Source organism: Phaseolus vulgaris, chromosome 10 (genome assembly GCF_051622355.1).
Source record: "Phaseolus vulgaris cultivar YP4 chromosome 10, ASM5162235v1, whole genome shotgun sequence".
Lineage (NCBI taxonomy): Eukaryota > Viridiplantae > Streptophyta > Magnoliopsida > Fabales > Fabaceae > Phaseolus > Phaseolus vulgaris.
The window spans coordinates 34,999,627-35,017,555 of record NC_143507.1 but is presented as its reverse complement, the minus strand read 5'-3'; the positions used below and the strand labels follow the sequence as shown (position 1 = coordinate 35,017,555).

The window sequence follows — 17,929 nt, the reverse complement described above, 5'->3', positions numbered from 1 at the left end:
TAAAGCATTCATAATAATTAGTTTCATGATTAATTACAGTCATCATTTCATAGTCCTTATCCCATAATACTTCTATGCACAACCATCCCTCTACCCACCACTATAAATACAACCTAATAAGTTGGTCCAATGAATTTTTGAAGAAAAAGGGAGATATTATTAATATCAGTGGAAATTTATGCGTGTGATCATACAATTTTGGGTGTTACTGTTAGCAAGCACTATTTCAATTTATTGTTGAACATGTGCCACTTGTTGCGTTGGGCAACGGAACTAGCTGCGTATACGCCAATTCTTCCACCATTATCAAATTAAAGACATCAAGAACTTGTTGTGAAATATTGGTGGAAGAAAATCAAGAAATCATTGCTGTAACTGTGTGTTCAAACGACGTGTTAATTCGTATTGGCTAAGAAAGCTACATTGTCATATTCAATGTTTGGTAAATGTTATAGTTGTAATTTTTTTATTAGATATTCTTTTATCCGTATTGAAAATTTTATATTAATTAAAATATTTTTAACAAAATAAAAATATTTCAAAGTATATAAATGAAGGTAAAGATAAAAATATTTCAAAGTATATAAATGAATGTAATTTGAGTAAACTTAAAATCTACTGTTTGTATGTCTGTAATAAAGTCTATTCAAATGAGAATTTGTGGATGTGTTATCAACTATGAACAAAAACAATAAGTATATAAATAAATGTAAAATATATTTTATATTTGTTTTATAAAGTTGAATTAAATTTAAAATTCATATCTTAATAATCAACTTTCTTAATTCTTAAGTTTTTCTTTTCAATTGAATGGTAGTGATATGAATTTTACAAAGGTCAGGTTTGGTTCAATTTTTTTTAACTTAAAAAATAGAATTTATTCTTTGTCCCACCTATTGGGTTTGGGATGAGAGAGGAGCAAAGTAAAATACTTACTTTTTAAAAGTTATTCAGGTTAACTTTTTTTCCCTTTCTTAGAACTACTTCCCCTCTTTTTTATATATAAAATATAAGCAATGTTGTAATTTTAGAAAAAAAAATCCTAACGTGAATGGCATCATTCCCCCAAGCAAAATATGTATTAAGATAGGTAGTAAAACCAATTTAAAAAGTAGAACATCTACATAGTCACTGAAAGTGTGTCAACAATTGATTAAATATATATATTTATATTAAATACTGACCAGAAAAATACACCATTCAATTATGGAGAAACTCAAAACCTCTAAACATTAAAAACAATAACTTGTTTCTTTATAACTAATTGATATAAGGCACACGATTTTGTTGGATGAAATTATGGAAAGTAAAATAGTGAGGAAGAAGACGAGGGTCTTTTAGCCATGTTAGATATGTTAGTTGTCTTTTTTCCATTACTTTCTAAAAAAATAGTAATCCCTCATAATCATCCTCTCATTTCTCACCAAATATAAAAACAAGCAATTATAATTTGTGTCATTCTTTCCATTGCTAAAGTAAATACCCCAAGTCATAAAGGTGAATCTATTTAATTTTGGTTGGTGTCATAGTTTCATTCTAGCTATAAATGTAGTCACTAAATGTTTTAATTTCAATTCGTTGCCCCTTTTCATTTCTAGATAATAATGGTAGAACTTTAAGGAGATAAGTTATATTGAAAAGAAATAAGGTTGGTTCTTGAAGAGAATATTGCTTAAATTTTGAAATGTTTTTGCAATTATCACAAGACATTAATGAGTAAATCTCAAAAAGGATTTTAAAAAGGTTTTTCTAAACAATTTGTAAAAGACTAGTTGTGTAATAGATAAATCAAATAAATACTTTATATACTAGTTCACTTTAATACTATGTTATATTCTGTCTTTACCTATAAAATACTAATTAATAAATAATTACAAGTTTTTTTTATAATTATTTATAGTTTGTAAGGAGTACACAAAGTTACTTTTGGTTATCACATTTATTTTTTTATAAGATGAAAAAAAATCGAGTATTTTTTTCACAAATCCACTTTTAACTTTCTCAAGTATGTCAAAGTTGTACTAAAAGTTAATTATGATAAATAAACCTTGTCATTCATCAAATTACTTTAGTTGTTCTTATATTGTAAACCCCATTTTAAGTTTTGAGCAAAAAAAACTAATCTATTGAATCAAACTTTTTATAAAAATACGTGACTTAGACATTGATGATTTGTAAGATGATTCTAATAGTTTAAAGTTAAATTTGTGTCTTGTTACGGAACTTTGTTTAGAGTCTCACAAGTTATATATGACACAAGACTTAATAAAGTTTGAGTTTCTTATAAAGGCGGTTTTATAACTTATCTCAATAAACATACTTAAAGCATATATTTTGGTTTATTCTTGTATAAAATATTTTTATTCATACATTATGAAGAAATCTTTTATCATTTGAAAATGATAACAGTTTCTTAACCTTAAACACTATCTATCAAAAGTATTTTGAAAGTTTGCCTAATGTATTTTACTAACATTTTCAAATTTTGGCAAAATTTATAAGTAATACATATATGATCTAAGAAATAATAATAATGTATAACAGACCTACCTTTTTTTTATAAGAAGTTAATTATAAATAAAATAATACTTTTATAATACTATATAAGATTGCATTTATGGAATGATTAAGGGAAAACCATATATATGTATACTGATTTTCAATTTAATATAGTGTATTGAAAATTGAAATTTATAAACTTCAAATTTACAAGTATATACTAAAAGTTTTTGTGATTAACAACATTATAAAATAATTACTTAAATGTAAGCAGTAACATTTAGGGAAAAAATTAAGAAGAAAATACGTAATGTTGAGATGTTTGATAAGAAAGAAAGGAAACAAGTTAACTTCCTTTGTTTCCATATTGAACAAAATACTTTTTAAAAACTTACTTATCAAATTAATAGTTTTAGACCTTTTTCAGTTTCTTATTACTTTGAATCTGATAATTTTATATCTTTAACTCTAAATTATATTTTAATATTTTTATTTTGCCAATAATTAAAAAATAATATAAAAAATTGATCACACATCTAAACATAAGTTATATATAAAAAAATATTCATGTATCATAACTTTTAGTTATAACTTAATTTTCAAATTCAAAATATTGATTTATCACAAATTTTAATTATATAAAATAAATATTTATTACACATACTAAAATACCAGTTTCTAACTATTATTACAAAAAGCAATAAAAGTTCAATTTTTTTAAAAGAAAAAAAATACTGTGACATATAAAAACCCTTGCTTGTTATAAGTAAAGAGTAACGATAGAAAGAACAATCTATTATTATTTTATTTATACTAAATTTTATTAAGAAAATATAATATTTTATTATTAAAAGGATTGTAAAGTAGAAGTTAGTGAAAAAAATACTATAAGAAATAAAAAAAATTCTAAAAAAATTTCAAATTTGTGTTTTAAAACGTCACAACTCTTCCACCTTGTCAAAAACAAAAACCTGAAGAAGCTAACAAATATAAGTCATTTTTTTTTCTTCTTCTTCGTCTCTCTTGCGAACAACGACGTCGTTTTGACCGTAGGCGCCGTTATCGACCGCGAACCTCCAACTACGAAGATTAGAAAATAGTAGTATAAATATCATTGAAAATGGACCCGCAAAGAAAACGCCAGAGAAAGCGATAGAAAGCGCGAGAAAAGAAAAACAGTAAGAAAAGAAAGAAAAAGAAAATGCCAAACACCATAAGAGAGAGAAAGTTACCGTCACCGTTCTCTCTCTCTCTTACTTTCTATCACACACGGAATTAACGCATTGATTTTCTCTCTCTCTCTCTCACACTCACTCTCCCACACATTGGTGTTAGTGTCGGTTCACAACTTTGATTCACGCGCACAGTGCCGTCGCCGCAACTTCTCTCTCTCGTGATGGATTTCGAGTAGCATTGCGCTGTGAACCCTCGCGAGCTCACTCTCCAACCAGATCGAAGTTCGATTTCTCTCTCTCTCTCTCTCACTCTGTTTCTCTCTCTCAATGTTGCTTTCTAACTGTTTCTCACTTCGCTCTTTGCTTTGCAGGTTCGGTTTCGCTCTTCCGATCTGCAATGACGCCGAGGCGAGGGTTTTCCTTCGCCAAGAGCAGAGGCAAGGGCTCCTGCTTCCCCGTTCTCGGTTTCGTTCTCCTCTGCGTTTTTGCGCCGGTGGTTTTCTTCCTCGCACGGGGACTCTACGCTGCGGGTTAGTTCGGTTGCTGTTTTTTTTTTCTCTGTTGATTGTTGTTTAGTGCGTTTGAAGATCTATGTAGTGAGTATGTTGGTTAGTTTAGTGTTTGTGAACGGTTTTGGTTTGTTTTTGGTTTAATTAGGAAGTGAATTGTTTGCCGTAGTTGTAAGTTAGAGTGATTAGTTGGAAGGGGCAAGTGTGAGAGGGAGAGGGCTTTGTGAGAGTGAGTATATGCTTGGATAAGCGTCTGTGGCGCAGAAAACCATGTTAAATTTGTGAAGATCGTAGAAGCTACAACCGGTGGGTTTAACTGCTTCACCAGAGATGCTGTGAATGGAATTGGTTGGACACGCGTTTGGATAGGATTTCTGAAAGTGTAGTGTGCGGTTGGAGTGATAAGTAGGAAGGGCGAGGTCAAAGAGAGGGATTTGTGAGAGTGAGCTTGTGTTTGGATGCTTGTCTGTAACGCAGAAAATTAAGTTAAATTGGTGAATAGTGTAGAAAAGCTACAACGGTTAATATTTTGTTTAGATTCAGAAAATTACGCCAAACATGCAATTAAATGCTTAACCAGACATGCTGTGAATGGAATTGGTTGGATACACTTTTTGAAAGGGATTTCTGCAAGTGTAACATGTAGTTTGGCACACGTCTGTAATGCAGAAAACAACACTAGATTTAAAATATGGAAGCTACATACAACTGTTGCCTTTTTTTCCCAGATGCAGAAAACCGTCCCAAACTTGCAATTAAATGCTTAAACTGACATGCTTTGAATGGAATTAGTTGAACGTGTGTTTCGATGGGACTTCTGAAAGTGTAGTGTGGTTGGACGTGCGTCTGTAATACAGAAAACCATGCTAAATATGTTCAAAATATGGAAGATACAACTGATAGGTTTTGTCTAGGTACATAAAACCACACCAAACATGCTGTTAAAAGCTTAACGGACATGGTGTGTATGGAATTGGTTGGACATATGTTTGAATAGGTTTTCCGCAGGACACAACGCTGAAAACACACTAAATTTGTTAAAAATATGGAAGCTACAATGGGTAGTTTTTGTCTAGGTGAAGAAAACCACGCTAAGCATGCAATTACATGCTTAGCCAGACATGCTGGGAATGAAATTGGTTGGACATGCTGCACGCTTGAATGGGATTTTTGAGAGTATAGCATGTGGTTGGACATGCAACTTTTTAAGGTAAAAAACCCGGCATAATTTGTTAATATGGAATCTACAAATAATATTTTATGTCTTGATGCAAAATACCATGCAAAACAGACAATTAACTGCATAAGCATAACACAGTGAAGGGGGTTGTTTGTTTTAGATGGATTCTAGGGTGGGAAACACTCAAGTCTCCCACTGTGGCAGAAAAGTTACCACCTTCAGGGGTGTGGCTTTTTGGATGGAGGGCTGGGATTTTTTTATTTTCGTTTTTCTCTTTTTTTCTTGTTATCCCTGGCAATTTTTTCTCACTTCATATAAGTAATTGAAGTTGCGTGTCCACGATATGTTTCAGAACTGGCTTGGAAGGTAAGATTTACACCCATATATATTATAATTTGACCATATCTCTAGTTGTCAACACATCCCCTCATGCTAAGGACTGGATATCTCAAGCATGGGACTAGGGGTGAACCCGTAGGTAATATGATAGGCCTAACAAACTTGACTAGGATAGATTCTAAATGATTCTAATATCATCTTATGAAAGTGGAATTTAAGATTAATTCAACTTTACTAAACCGGCTTCGTAAAGTGAGCTATGCACCTACTTAGAATAGGTAAGTAAGTAGTATTGGAAACTTCTATATGAGCTAGTTGCTCACTAGCATTAATTTCTTGTACCATTTGGTGTTCTTGATGTAATTTTCTTCTATAAATAACAAAGATCAGCTGAGATATAATAATTTCTTAAGTTTTTTTATTATATTTTCAGTCTTAAGTGCACCCATATATTATTTTTTTTATCATATTTCTAATTGATGTGGGATCTCCAATACAACTCCAGCAACAACCATCACCATGATGAGTCCCCACTGCAACCACCACCAGTATCCAAAACAGAAACCACCACTGAAGACCAAAACCATCACAGGGAAATCGTGAATGGTTGGGGTCAGTTGTAGGTGAGGGGTAGAGGGACAATTGGGAATAAGAGAAAAAAAGAAAAAAGAAAAGGAAAAAAGTGGAAAAGCAGAAAAAATTGTGACCATTCATTAAAAATAAATACTATATCTTAGGGTGAGATTTTATTTCCCATGGTGGGCGGTATGGGTGGTTTCACCCCATAGCCTTTACCTTGTTTTTAATTCATTGCTGTGGTGGACATTGAGATGATGGAAAGGTTGCTGTTTTTGTTGCTTTTGAATTGCTAGATTTTTGCCTCATGGTGGTGGATAGGTGCTTTTCAGTGTTTTCACTGTGGTTGAAAGGTTCTTTGAAGTTTGTCTTGTTCTTGTCCTTCCCCTTTATTCCAAAATTCCTTTATTTTGAGATTGTGCATATTCAGGTTAGGGACTGTGGTGACAGTTGACATGATGGTCATTGAGTTTTTTAGTTGTGATCCATGATAGTGTGAATACAAGGGCATGCCCCACACTAAACTGAGATGCTTAAATTCTTTTCAGTAAATGTTATGTTAAGATTACTTTATGAGATTGCAGAGTTCTGTGATCCCCAGATGGGAAACCGTGCAAAGAGGGGTAATGTACTGGTTTCAGTTTGGTAGGGGTGCATGCTTAGTGTTGGCTTTAGTACTGATACTTTTATTTGGTTTGATTTGATGTTATATTCAGAATCACTAGTGAAATGAAAATAAAGTCAAGTATTTTGTGGAAATTTGTGGTGAATTTTCCTTCCTACTACACAATGCACATTCTTTAGAGATATCTCTCAGGGAAGGATTTGTGGAAAAAAACAATCAGAGGAAGTGGTTGTTGTGTTTAAGAATATCTCTTGACCATTTTGGACCCCAACTTCCATGCTTGCATACAACTCATTAATGCTTTGTTTGTTTATGGTCAGTCACTGTAGATGAAGAATGAAAGGCAAGGATTTTTTTTGCTTGTTTGTATCCACTTATTACAGTGGATTTGTGAGCGTAGAAATGCACTGAAACATGTTTTCTTATCTTCACATGTGCCCAAAGATTTCCGAAGAAAGCCAAATAGACTATCACAATTAACCATATTACCCTTAAATTTTTTTAAAGCAACTCACGTAAAAAAATAAGACTATATAATATTTAAAAAATAACATATTAAATATTAAATATTTTTTTAAAAAAAAATATTTAATAATATTAATAATAATTAATTATAGTAATAAAACTATAATGGTAAAATAATAATAATAAATATAATTATTTATAATAAAAGATAATTTATATAATAATAGTATTAATTATAAAAAATAAATATAGAAACAATAGTATTATTTAATATAGAAATAATTTTAAATAAATTTTTATAATTTAAATATTTGGATATTATTTATTTTTATTAAAATGCATTTTTAACAATTTTTTATAATTAGATAATTTATATTTTTTAAAATGAAATATTTGACTAATGATATTTTAAAATAGAGTTTATACATAAATAAGTTTTTTTTTTTAATTAATTATACTATTACATTTTTATTAATTAAAAAAATAATTAATTATATTTATTATATAAAATTGCATTTTAAACAATTTTTATAATTTTTAATATTATAGTTTAATTTATAATGAAAATTTTATGTTCCAACAATAATAAGTAGTTCATATTTTTTTTCAAAAATAATTGTTCAACGGTAAAATAATTTATAAAATTTTAATTAACTCAAATCTAAACAAGAAATACTTCATATTTTATTATTCAAATATTTTTAAAAATAAGATAAATTTGTAAACTTACCTTTTAAACATTATAAAAAAATTTAAAAATTCTACTACCACCATCACATGACTCATAGATTTCAATAAATATTCCTCACAAATTCACTCTACATACCTTAATCCAAGCAACCTTACTTTCTTCACACTTTCCTCTCAAATCACTTCAAATCCACTCCCTCAAATTCTCTCCTTAATACAAACATACCATATGTCTACACTTCTGCTTGCATTACACTTGTGTGAAATTCAAACAGTGGTAGAGTCCAATGCGCAACTGCCTGTGTCAATAAAAAACAAATTGGGCCTTTGAAACCCCAGTACAAGGAGCACAACTCCCGATGAGTGTCTCCGAGTCTCTCTTGAGGACAAGCTAAAAAAATGAAAAATATCAGATGGGTTGTCAAAAACAATCCAACCAAATAACTCACTTATATTAGTTACTTGGTCTGCACTCCTCAAAGTGGGCATGTGGGAAATTCAACACCCTGAAAATTTTGTAATTTCAACAATTCATAGATATATGGATATTTTGTGATGTTTAATCTTTATTAATTTGTCTTCTCCTTTCTTACACCTTTGAAAAAGTTGTCATGTATGATATTATCTTTATATCTTCATTGATTGTCTGTGGATAACAGAAGTCACTTTTAGTAGTATGCTTCTTGTTGCCTGATTGAATTTAATATATAGAAAGAGATTTAAGTTCTTATTAACATGATTTCTCTAAATGGAAATAATCATCGGTTCAAGTTAGTCTAATACTTTTAGTGGATTGTGCAGATCAAGATCATATTTCAGATGTTCCACGTAAACAGGTAGCCCATTTATGTATTATTGTTATATGGTTATATAACAATTACTTATAAAGCTTCTAGGTTTCTCTCGTCTGCCTTTAAATAAATGGTTGACTGCTACAGGTTAGCAAATGGAGAGAATGGCAGGCATTGCAGGATCTCAAATCACTTTTTTCAGAAGAGGCAAGCAAATACTTATAAAGTTTGGGCTATTCTTCCATGTTCATCACTTTTATTTCATGTAAGAGTATTTGTTAGTTTTCTAATAAATATTATCTTTTAGGTTCTTAATGTTATTGTATCCAGCACAAATGATTTGGGACCTTTCAGTCTTGACAATTTCAGAAAGAATTTGTCTGCTTCATGGAGAGTTGTTGGATTAGAAAATTCAAACAGTGGACATGAGGTTTGGAAGAACGATGTGCTTCTGCCTGGAACTTTTAATCCTAATTGTTGTTTTTAAAAATAGAAGGCATTTTTGCTGTGTAGATGCTAAATATGTGTTTCTTTTTTGTTACAGCTAAACCAACCAACACATGTTAGACAAGAAAAGCCAAAGGGGAAGGATGAAAGATCTTCAGGTGGTATCATAGTCTATATTATTTAGCATGCTCTCTTTTTCTACTTTACTTTCTAATTTTCTTTTTGCATAGTGCAGATGGTCTTCCTCTGTGGACTGATAGTCCTGCACATGAAACCCGAAGGGTGAGCATCATTCTTTGATATTTGTCTTCTATCTCACTAGTACTTTGTTGGTTGGGGTAAACAATAGGTTAGTGTTAGTTTGCACAGTGGATATGTACTCTGCCTTATTTTCCCTTTTATTTTATTTTGGCGAGAGAAAAGTAATTTTTCTATCTTGAATGGCTTAAAATTTGCTTACCAAAAGATGTCATTTTATTCAGATCATATTGAGACATTGAATTTATAATTTAGTACTCACTTACATTAGAAATATTATTGTACAATATGTACATTTATTCTATCGTTTTGTACATTTACTCAATAAACTAATTTACCCAAGGCTGGTGCTACCCCAACTTTTCCCATTGATGAAAAAGTTGGAGTACCACTTTTTGTAGAAAAGATGTAGAAACTTGCCCTAGATTGTTTGGGCATGTATGGAAAGAACCTATTCAGGCCATAATTAAATACATTTTTTCATGTTCTTTATAAATTTTGTATGCAGCATTTAATAGAGAAAAGGAGGGAAAAGCGTGCTGCTGAGTTGGTAAAAAAGGATAATGAAGTAACTGTAAAACTTGAAAATGCAGCTATTGAACGCTCAAAATCTGTTGAATCAGCCGTTCTGGGTAAATACAGCATTTGGAGGAAAGAAATTGAGAATGAAAATGGTGATTCTACTGTTCGGTTGATGCGAGACCAGATCATTATGGCTAAGGTATATTTAAGCATAGCAAAGATGAAGAACCAGGTCGAACTGTATCAAGAACTAATTTTCCGGCTCAAAGAGACTCAACGTGCTTTGGGTGATACACTTTCTGATTCGGATCTACATCACAGGTTTGAAGCCTTGCATAATTTTATAGGAGTACATTTATTAGGACTTTAATTCCTTTGAATTTTCTGACTTAACTAGTTGAGTGTCTAATTATCTCTAGTGCACATGGGAAAATAAAGGCTATGGGTCAAATTTTGTCAAAAGCGAGAGAGCTATTGTATGACTGCAAATTGGTCACTGGAAAACTAAGAGCAATGCTACAGACAGCTGATGATCAAGTTAGGAGTTTGAAGAAACAGAGCACATTTCTCAGTCAGTTGGCTGCTAAGACCATACCAAATGGAATCCATTGCTTATCCATGCGCCTAACCATAGATTACTACCTCCTTCCTCCTGAAAAGAGAAAGTTCCCTGGGAGTGAGAATTTGGAGAATCCCAGTCTTCATCACTATGCACTGTTTTCAGACAATGTCTTGGCTGCATCTGTTGTTGTCAACTCAACTATTACAAATGCAAAGGTGACTTGGACCTTCTTTTAACAATACCTCTATTTGCGTGCAAGTGCATTGTTTCCTTTATTATAGATTGCAAATAATTGTGCCTTGACATTAGGACTGACATGAAGTGTATCTATGATATATATCCAACCCTCATTGTCTTTATGCTTATTATCTTGGAACATTGCAGGATCCTTCAAAGCATGTTTTTCACCTTGTTACTGATAAACTAAATTTTGGTGCCATGAACATGTGGTTTCTGTCGAACCCTCCTGGAAAAGCGACAATCCATGTTGAAAATGTTGATGAGTTTAAGTGGTTGAACTCGTCCTACTGCCCAGTCTTGAAACAGCTTGAATCTTCTACAATGAAAGAGTATTATTTCAAGGCAGGCCATCCAAACACACTTTCCTTCGGTGCTTCCAATCTTAAGTATAGGAATCCAAAATATCTCTCAATGCTCAACCATCTGAGATTCTATCTTCCTCAGGTTTATCCAAAGTTGGATAAAATCCTATTTCTTGATGATGACATTGTTGTTCAGAAGGATTTGACAGGATTATGGGCTGTGGATCTTAATGGGAAAGTAAATGGTGCTGTTGAAACGTGTGGTCAGAGCTTTCACCGATTTGACAAGTACCTTAACTTTTCAAATCCGCATATTGCAAGAAATTTTGATCCAAATGCCTGTGGTTGGGCATACGGGATGAACATATTTGATCTGAAGGAGTGGAAAAAGAAGGACATCACCGGTATATATCACAAGTGGCAGAATATGGTAATAAGTAGTTGAATGAAACATTTGTTTTACATTAATTGTCTATTCTCACACAAATAGAATATCGATACAGATTTTTCACTGACTTTCGTTTTTTCTGTCTGATTCTAGAATGAAGACAGGGTGCTGTGGAAGCTAGGGACATTACCTCCAGGGCTAATGACGTTCTATGGTTTGACACATCCGCTAGATAAATCATGGCATGTACTTGGTTTGGGTTATAATCCAAGTGTGGATCGATCAGAGATTGATAATGCAGCAGTTGTACACTACAACGGTAATATGAAGCCATGGTTGGAAATTGCCATGACAAAGTATCGCTCTTACTGGATCAAATATGTGAAGTACGGTCATCCCTATCTTCGGACCTGTAAGCTAAATGAATAACCCTTGATGGATAATTTGGTCCCAAATACAGAGAACAATTCTCTCTATTTTCTCCACCCTTCCCTACTTTCTCTCTCCTTTCTGGCTTGCCTATTTCAACTGCTAGAATGATGATAACCATGGGTAAAAGAGGGTCACCGCTTGTTATATATTTCTCCCCATCATCCATTTTTTGCTTTCAATTCATTTAATTTGTTCACTACACCACCACTCACCCATTTGAACACAAGGTACATAAGTACTGCACCTTGTCTACCCACAAAAACTCCTCATTGTACCATACTCTGATAACCAGACACAACTAGAAATCAAATATCATATTTCTGTATTCTTTGAAAGTTAATTTCTTCAGTTTTCAGGCTTTATTTCCATGTGTTGATCAATTCTCAAATCATGGACTTTTCAATACTATTTCTATGGTTATTCCTAATTCCCCTTTTACATTATTTGGGAAGCTTCCACTGCTCAAGTTTGGCAGTTTGTTGATTTTTAGTAGAGTATATAATAGTTTTCTCTTGCATGTATATATTTATTTTCAATAGAAACTAAATATACTTTTAATAGGATTTCTTTAGTCAAAGTAATATTTTTATGCATTTCAAGTACGTCATGGTTATAAATGTTTTTATGAATGTAAACACTCAATTGTCCCATCTAATTTATGCATATTATTTATTTTTGTCCAATAGTAAATTAGTAATTCTGAATTTAAGCTAATTCAGGACTTGAACCCAACGCAAAAAATGCATAAAAGGTAAGCAAAATTAAAACATTGCTGTCTACAAAGTCAATGACCCAATTTTTCATTTTTCATTTTTTTTAAAAAAACATAATAAAAATAGAAAAAATGGTGAGTCCTGTACCCTGGGTTCTTCCTGCATTGATCAAAATGCCCCATCTAATTCTGGAAAACATTTTAGAACGTATTATACACGTTTTGGATGAAATCTTATTCCAGAAAATTTTTCTGAAAAATGTTTTTCGGAATACACTTATAAATTTTGGAAAAGGGTGTCTTGGAAGATTTCTGAAAAACTAGTATGGAAGTTATTTAAAAGAGGAGTAAAATGGTATTTTTGGATATTGATGGGGTGCAGGAAGAATTTTGTCGGGTGCATGAAGAAAGAGCCAAATGGTGATCCACGTAGAAGAGCCCTATTCCCCGTTCCTCGGTGTAGGCCTATAAGTAGAGAGAGACGATCTCTAGGGCAAAGGCATTAAAGATGAAACTGAGTAAGAAAAAATATTGATAACAGGAACACAAAATGTTAGAAAAGCAAAATAAATGGGTTAATGCTTTTTAATTCATACTGTGATTGCTCCATGGGTTTTTTATCTTCTTCTACATCTCAACTCATGAATGTAATATGATGCATTGACCAGAATTCAAACATGCAACCAAAACTTCTCATAAATAATTATTAAAAAAACTAAATTATATCTTTATAAATGATGTTCTTTGTCACACCATTTTTAACACTTTCGAAATTATATCTTTAGAAAAACTATAGTGGTAAATAAAACTTGACTTATCTATTTATAAAAAGAACAAGATTCATGGAATTTGAGTCCTCTTTTGCTAATAAAATATTCAAGTGATTGACCCGTTTTAAAAAATTTCATTTATAATAATAACCAATTATGCGATATGGGTGTTTTGATATTGATATGTTTTGTCCAAATCCCATTGTGCTTGAATTGACAACTTTTTATCTCATTCAATTTTGGTCTCTAACTTTATATCTCTCTTTTTTTGCTTTGCAACTCAATATCAAACAAGAATCGTCTGTCCCCCGCTATCTCGTAGACTGAACCACTCAAATATGCCATTAAAATGTTTTTGTATGCCTTAATCGCAATTACACTATGCTCTTCAATCTTAAGTAAAGTTATTTCTATATATACCTAACAGTTAACATCCAAAAATTGCAATAAAACTATTCATGTTCTTTTCAAAGTTTCAAAAACTCCTATGTTTTTATTAATACATAAAAGTTATTATTGTAAAATTAATTTTGTGGGAAGTATACATTATCATAGATATTGTTGGTAAGTTTTTTTTTTCTTCAAGAAAGTAGTGTATCTTTTTTATAAAAATAGGTAAGTCATACACATGTGAATGACTTTAGAGTGAAAGTCATACATGGTTTATACATTTCACTGTAAAATAATATAATTGAACTTGTGTACAACTAATACAATTTCAGTTGTGTTGTTTTACATTAAAGTTAATTTCATTTTTAATCAAATTCATTAGAGTATTATATGCGTAATAAAATTCATAAAGTTGATAAAGTTGTAGTGGTGGGTACGATTTTTACGTGTGAAGTATTTTTAGAAAAATCATAACATAAAATATTTATATTTATCCTAAATTATCCGGATGACATACAACTTACCCATCTTCATAATTTTTTCTTATCAATTTTGTGAAGAAAAAAAAAAATTGCACCATTTCGTGTAAAAACCGTTGTTGGTATGGTTTATCCATTGATATCTGTAATATGTATAATAAAGATTTTCATCAAATATAATAATCTATTGTATGGAGAAAACTTTAATTCTAACTGAAAAATAGCACGAAGTATAATATTTAAGTTATGTTATTTAATCAATTAGAGACTTTCATTTTTGTCAAGGTTAGATGCAGGGATTTATTTTTTAAGAAACTAAATTAGATCTTTTAGAATATCATTAGGTAAATTCTTTCTGCACCATATCAATTTTAACCTACACCATATCAATTTTTTAAATTTCCAAAACTACCCTTAATCCAAATTAAAAAATCTAAAATAATAATTATAATTGAGAAATAAAAAAATACATGCTGAAAAAAAAATTCTGAACACAAAACTAAAAATACATTCTTAATAAAAAATTTCAGAATTCAAAAATATGTTCCGAAAATTGAAATTCAAAATATTTCAGATAAAACTTTCAAAAATAATTTTTCCATTTTTGTGTAAGGTTATTTTCGTCATTTAAGAGGGGTATTTTTATCATTTTATAGAGCCGATTGGGTGATATGGTGGAGGGAGAAATTGCCATATCATTAATTGCGTTTCATATTCAAGTTGGTATCAATAAAGCATAAAAAATAAGAGCTCAAAATAGTACATTAACTTAAAACCTAAAGAAAATATATTTATGAATATTTTTCTCCATGTATTACTCTTTTCGTCAATTTCTACTTAATATTACACTAATATTCATACTTTACTTCCTAATAATTTTTTTTTGGTATGAAAATCACAAATCCCACTTGCATCTATTTTTTAAAATATTTTATTTTCAATTTTTTTAATTCCCTCTACTCAATTTGAAGGCTTTATATATTTTTCTTAAATTGAAATGTTATTATATAATTATATAATACATGATTTTTTTTAATTTATAATTTTTCGACAATCAGATGATAGTTTCATTTGACAAACAACCAATATCAATATGTCAAAAGAATTTCTCACCCAAGAGATTGTGTCTAATGGAGAGCCTCAAATGCAATCTTAACTTTGAAAAATGAAATGTCTGAAATACTTTTCAAAACTCGTTTTTTGAAAATCTCTTCTTCTAATAGTTACGGTTAAATACATGTAATATAAGAAGATAAGAGATAATAAAGATTTACATTGTTTTTTTTTTATATATTGGTTCTTATGTTAACAAAGACTACATTAATCAACAAAATGAATTTTATTAAGCAAACTACAACAACAAGATACAAATGAGTATTATTTGAACCTCAACCACTCCTTGTTTAAACGATATATTATTTGGAATGCAATCACTCCCAACCAAACACAAAGTATTATTTGAAATACAACCAATGTTGGCTAAGGCTGAATATTCTTTAAAACACATTCGTTCAGGGTTAAAACCAAGTATTATTTGAAACGCAACCACTTCTGACTAAACACAAAAGGAACACAACCACTTTTGGCTAAGACTGAGTATTATTTAGAACACAACTACTCATGACTAAGAATGAATATTATTTAGAATATAGTTATTATTGGCTAAGATTGAGTATTATTCAAAATGTAACCACTATTGCCTAAGATCGAATATTATTTGGAATGCAACCACTCGTGGCTAAGATCAAGTATTATTTAAAACACAACCACTCTTAGCTAAGACGTTGAGTTTACAAAGAATGTGATCTAAAAGATCACAAGTTCACTCACTAAAAGAGAGGTTACGTCTTATGACAAATACAAGATTGTTTCACTATTTTAGGTTGTTCTTGAACATAAACAATGTTCTTTCTCATAACTATAAGGCTTAAAAGCTTAAGATCTTGTGCATATTCTTGTAACAAGACTTTCGCCATCGTCAACCTTCGTTCTTTAAAGAGATCTTCTATATATGGAGTTTGAGACAAGAACAATCATTGCACATCTTTTGTAGTCGTTGTAGGCGATAAAAAAGTCTTCTTCATTTTGTGTCTACCTCGCATTCAAGGTTGGAAGCATTAAATGCAAGATGTGCATCTTTAAATGTGATTCTCCTTTTCAAACAACATCTCAAAAGCTGACAAGGCTTATGCTTTGGTTAGAGAACTTTTTCCAAAATGGACAAAAGCATGAGACCATACAAGACAGATAACCTTTTCAAAGGTGACTTTAGCTCATGAAGAATGATTGATGGTGTGAAACAACTTTAGTGCATCTTCCAAGAGATCTTTGAAGTAGATGTTTTGCTCCGAGATCTTCTTGTTAATGTAAGATAAAGACTTCCTCTGCAAACACATAATAAGCACAAAGAATATTTCATTAGCTTTAAAACTATGTTCATATAATCTAATTAAAGTTTCCACTTATGAGACGAAACAAATAGAACACATGTATTGTTTGCGTATGACAAGATGAAACACTTGTGTATATCATGATACGATGTTAGGAAAAAGCTTGTATCTATTAGACGAAACACTTTCATGATTTATACTTTGTTGTTTAAGTACTTAATAAAATCAAACAAAAGGTGATATCTTAAAATGATGTGATATATCCCTCAAAATATATTAAAAACTAATATTATAGGCTAAATTTATATTAAATTAAAATTTATTATTAGAACCTATATTTAATAAATAAATATATTATGAGGATAACTTTATGGATCTATATTAATAATAAGATACATTATATATGCTAAGAAGTAATTTTTTTGATATAAACATTATTTTATTTTCAATATATTAAATAAAATTATAATACATAATTCAATTAATTTGAATTCATAATATTACGCTAAACTAGGTAGAAGGTATTTGCTCTTTGTAATAATCTTATCTTATTCGAACATGACTCTAAAAAGAAAATTACTTATCAACCTATACTAATAAAACATTTAATATTTTTTTATAAATAATATCATTAAAGTATTAATATATGTCAAATATTAATCATAGATTGCAATCTTGAAGAGGCGAAGAAAAACTTTAATTATAATTAGCCTTCTTGCAATTATTAGTTTCATAGTATATCTAAAAGATTGAAACTTGTAAATATACCTTAAAGTCTCATTGAACAGCTAAAATTCCTTCAGAAAATCAATATGATTTTATCAGATGGTGCATTTGTCAGTGACTAGTTTAATAACAATTTTCTTAAAAAATATATCAAACAAGTCTTCAAATTGCTAAATTATTATTTTACCATAACTAATATTCACCACTAACATATTGGTAGTTCGAATCAGGTATTTAAAATAGTTAAGAGAAGAAATCTGATTAAAAATGACTAAATAATGTTGTTAAAAGTTAACTATAAACAAAATTAAGAAATACTTCACAACTCATACTTTTCAAACAATTCGGGATATTTTGACATAGTATAAAAAAAATTAATCTCTTAAAATATTGAAATTTATTTTTAAGACTATTTTGATATAAATAAATATTATTTTTTGACAACTCCCAAAAAAAAAGTAG

The 17,929-nt window shown here is 30.3% G+C and overlaps 1 protein-coding gene across 1 annotated transcript; it reads left to right on the top strand.

Moving 5' to 3' along the window:
- Positions 1-3,505: 3,505 nt before the first annotated feature.
- LOC137818774 (polygalacturonate 4-alpha-galacturonosyltransferase) lies at positions 3,506-12,335 on the top strand. The gene is made up of 11 exons (XM_068622381.2): positions 3,506-3,956; positions 4,046-4,204; positions 8,860-8,894; positions 8,997-9,056; positions 9,157-9,279; positions 9,394-9,454; positions 9,532-9,578; positions 10,063-10,397; positions 10,496-10,853; positions 11,023-11,610; positions 11,722-12,335. Exons 2-11 carry the CDS (start codon positions 4,072-4,074, stop codon positions 11,995-11,997), a joined length of 2,016 nt encoding a protein of 671 aa, XP_068478482.2. The 5' UTR covers positions 3,506-3,956; positions 4,046-4,071; the 3' UTR covers positions 11,998-12,335.
- Positions 12,336-17,929: the final 5,594 nt, after the last annotated feature.

What these genes read in the sequence shown, in the direction of transcription:
- LOC137818774 (XM_068622381.2), top strand. Translation starts at nt 4,072, where the DNA reads ATGACGCCGAGGCGAGGGTTTTCCTTCGCCAAGAGCAGAGGCAAGGGC. An exon ending in AATCACTTTTTTCAGAAGAG is followed by an intron (nt 9,057 to 9,156) that starts GCAAGCAAATAC and finishes ATTATCTTTTAG; the next exon opens with GTTCTTAATGTTATTGTATC. An exon ending in ATCACAAGTGGCAGAATATG is followed by an intron (nt 11,611 to 11,721) that starts GTAATAAGTAGT and finishes GTCTGATTCTAG; the next exon opens with AATGAAGACAGGGTGCTGTG.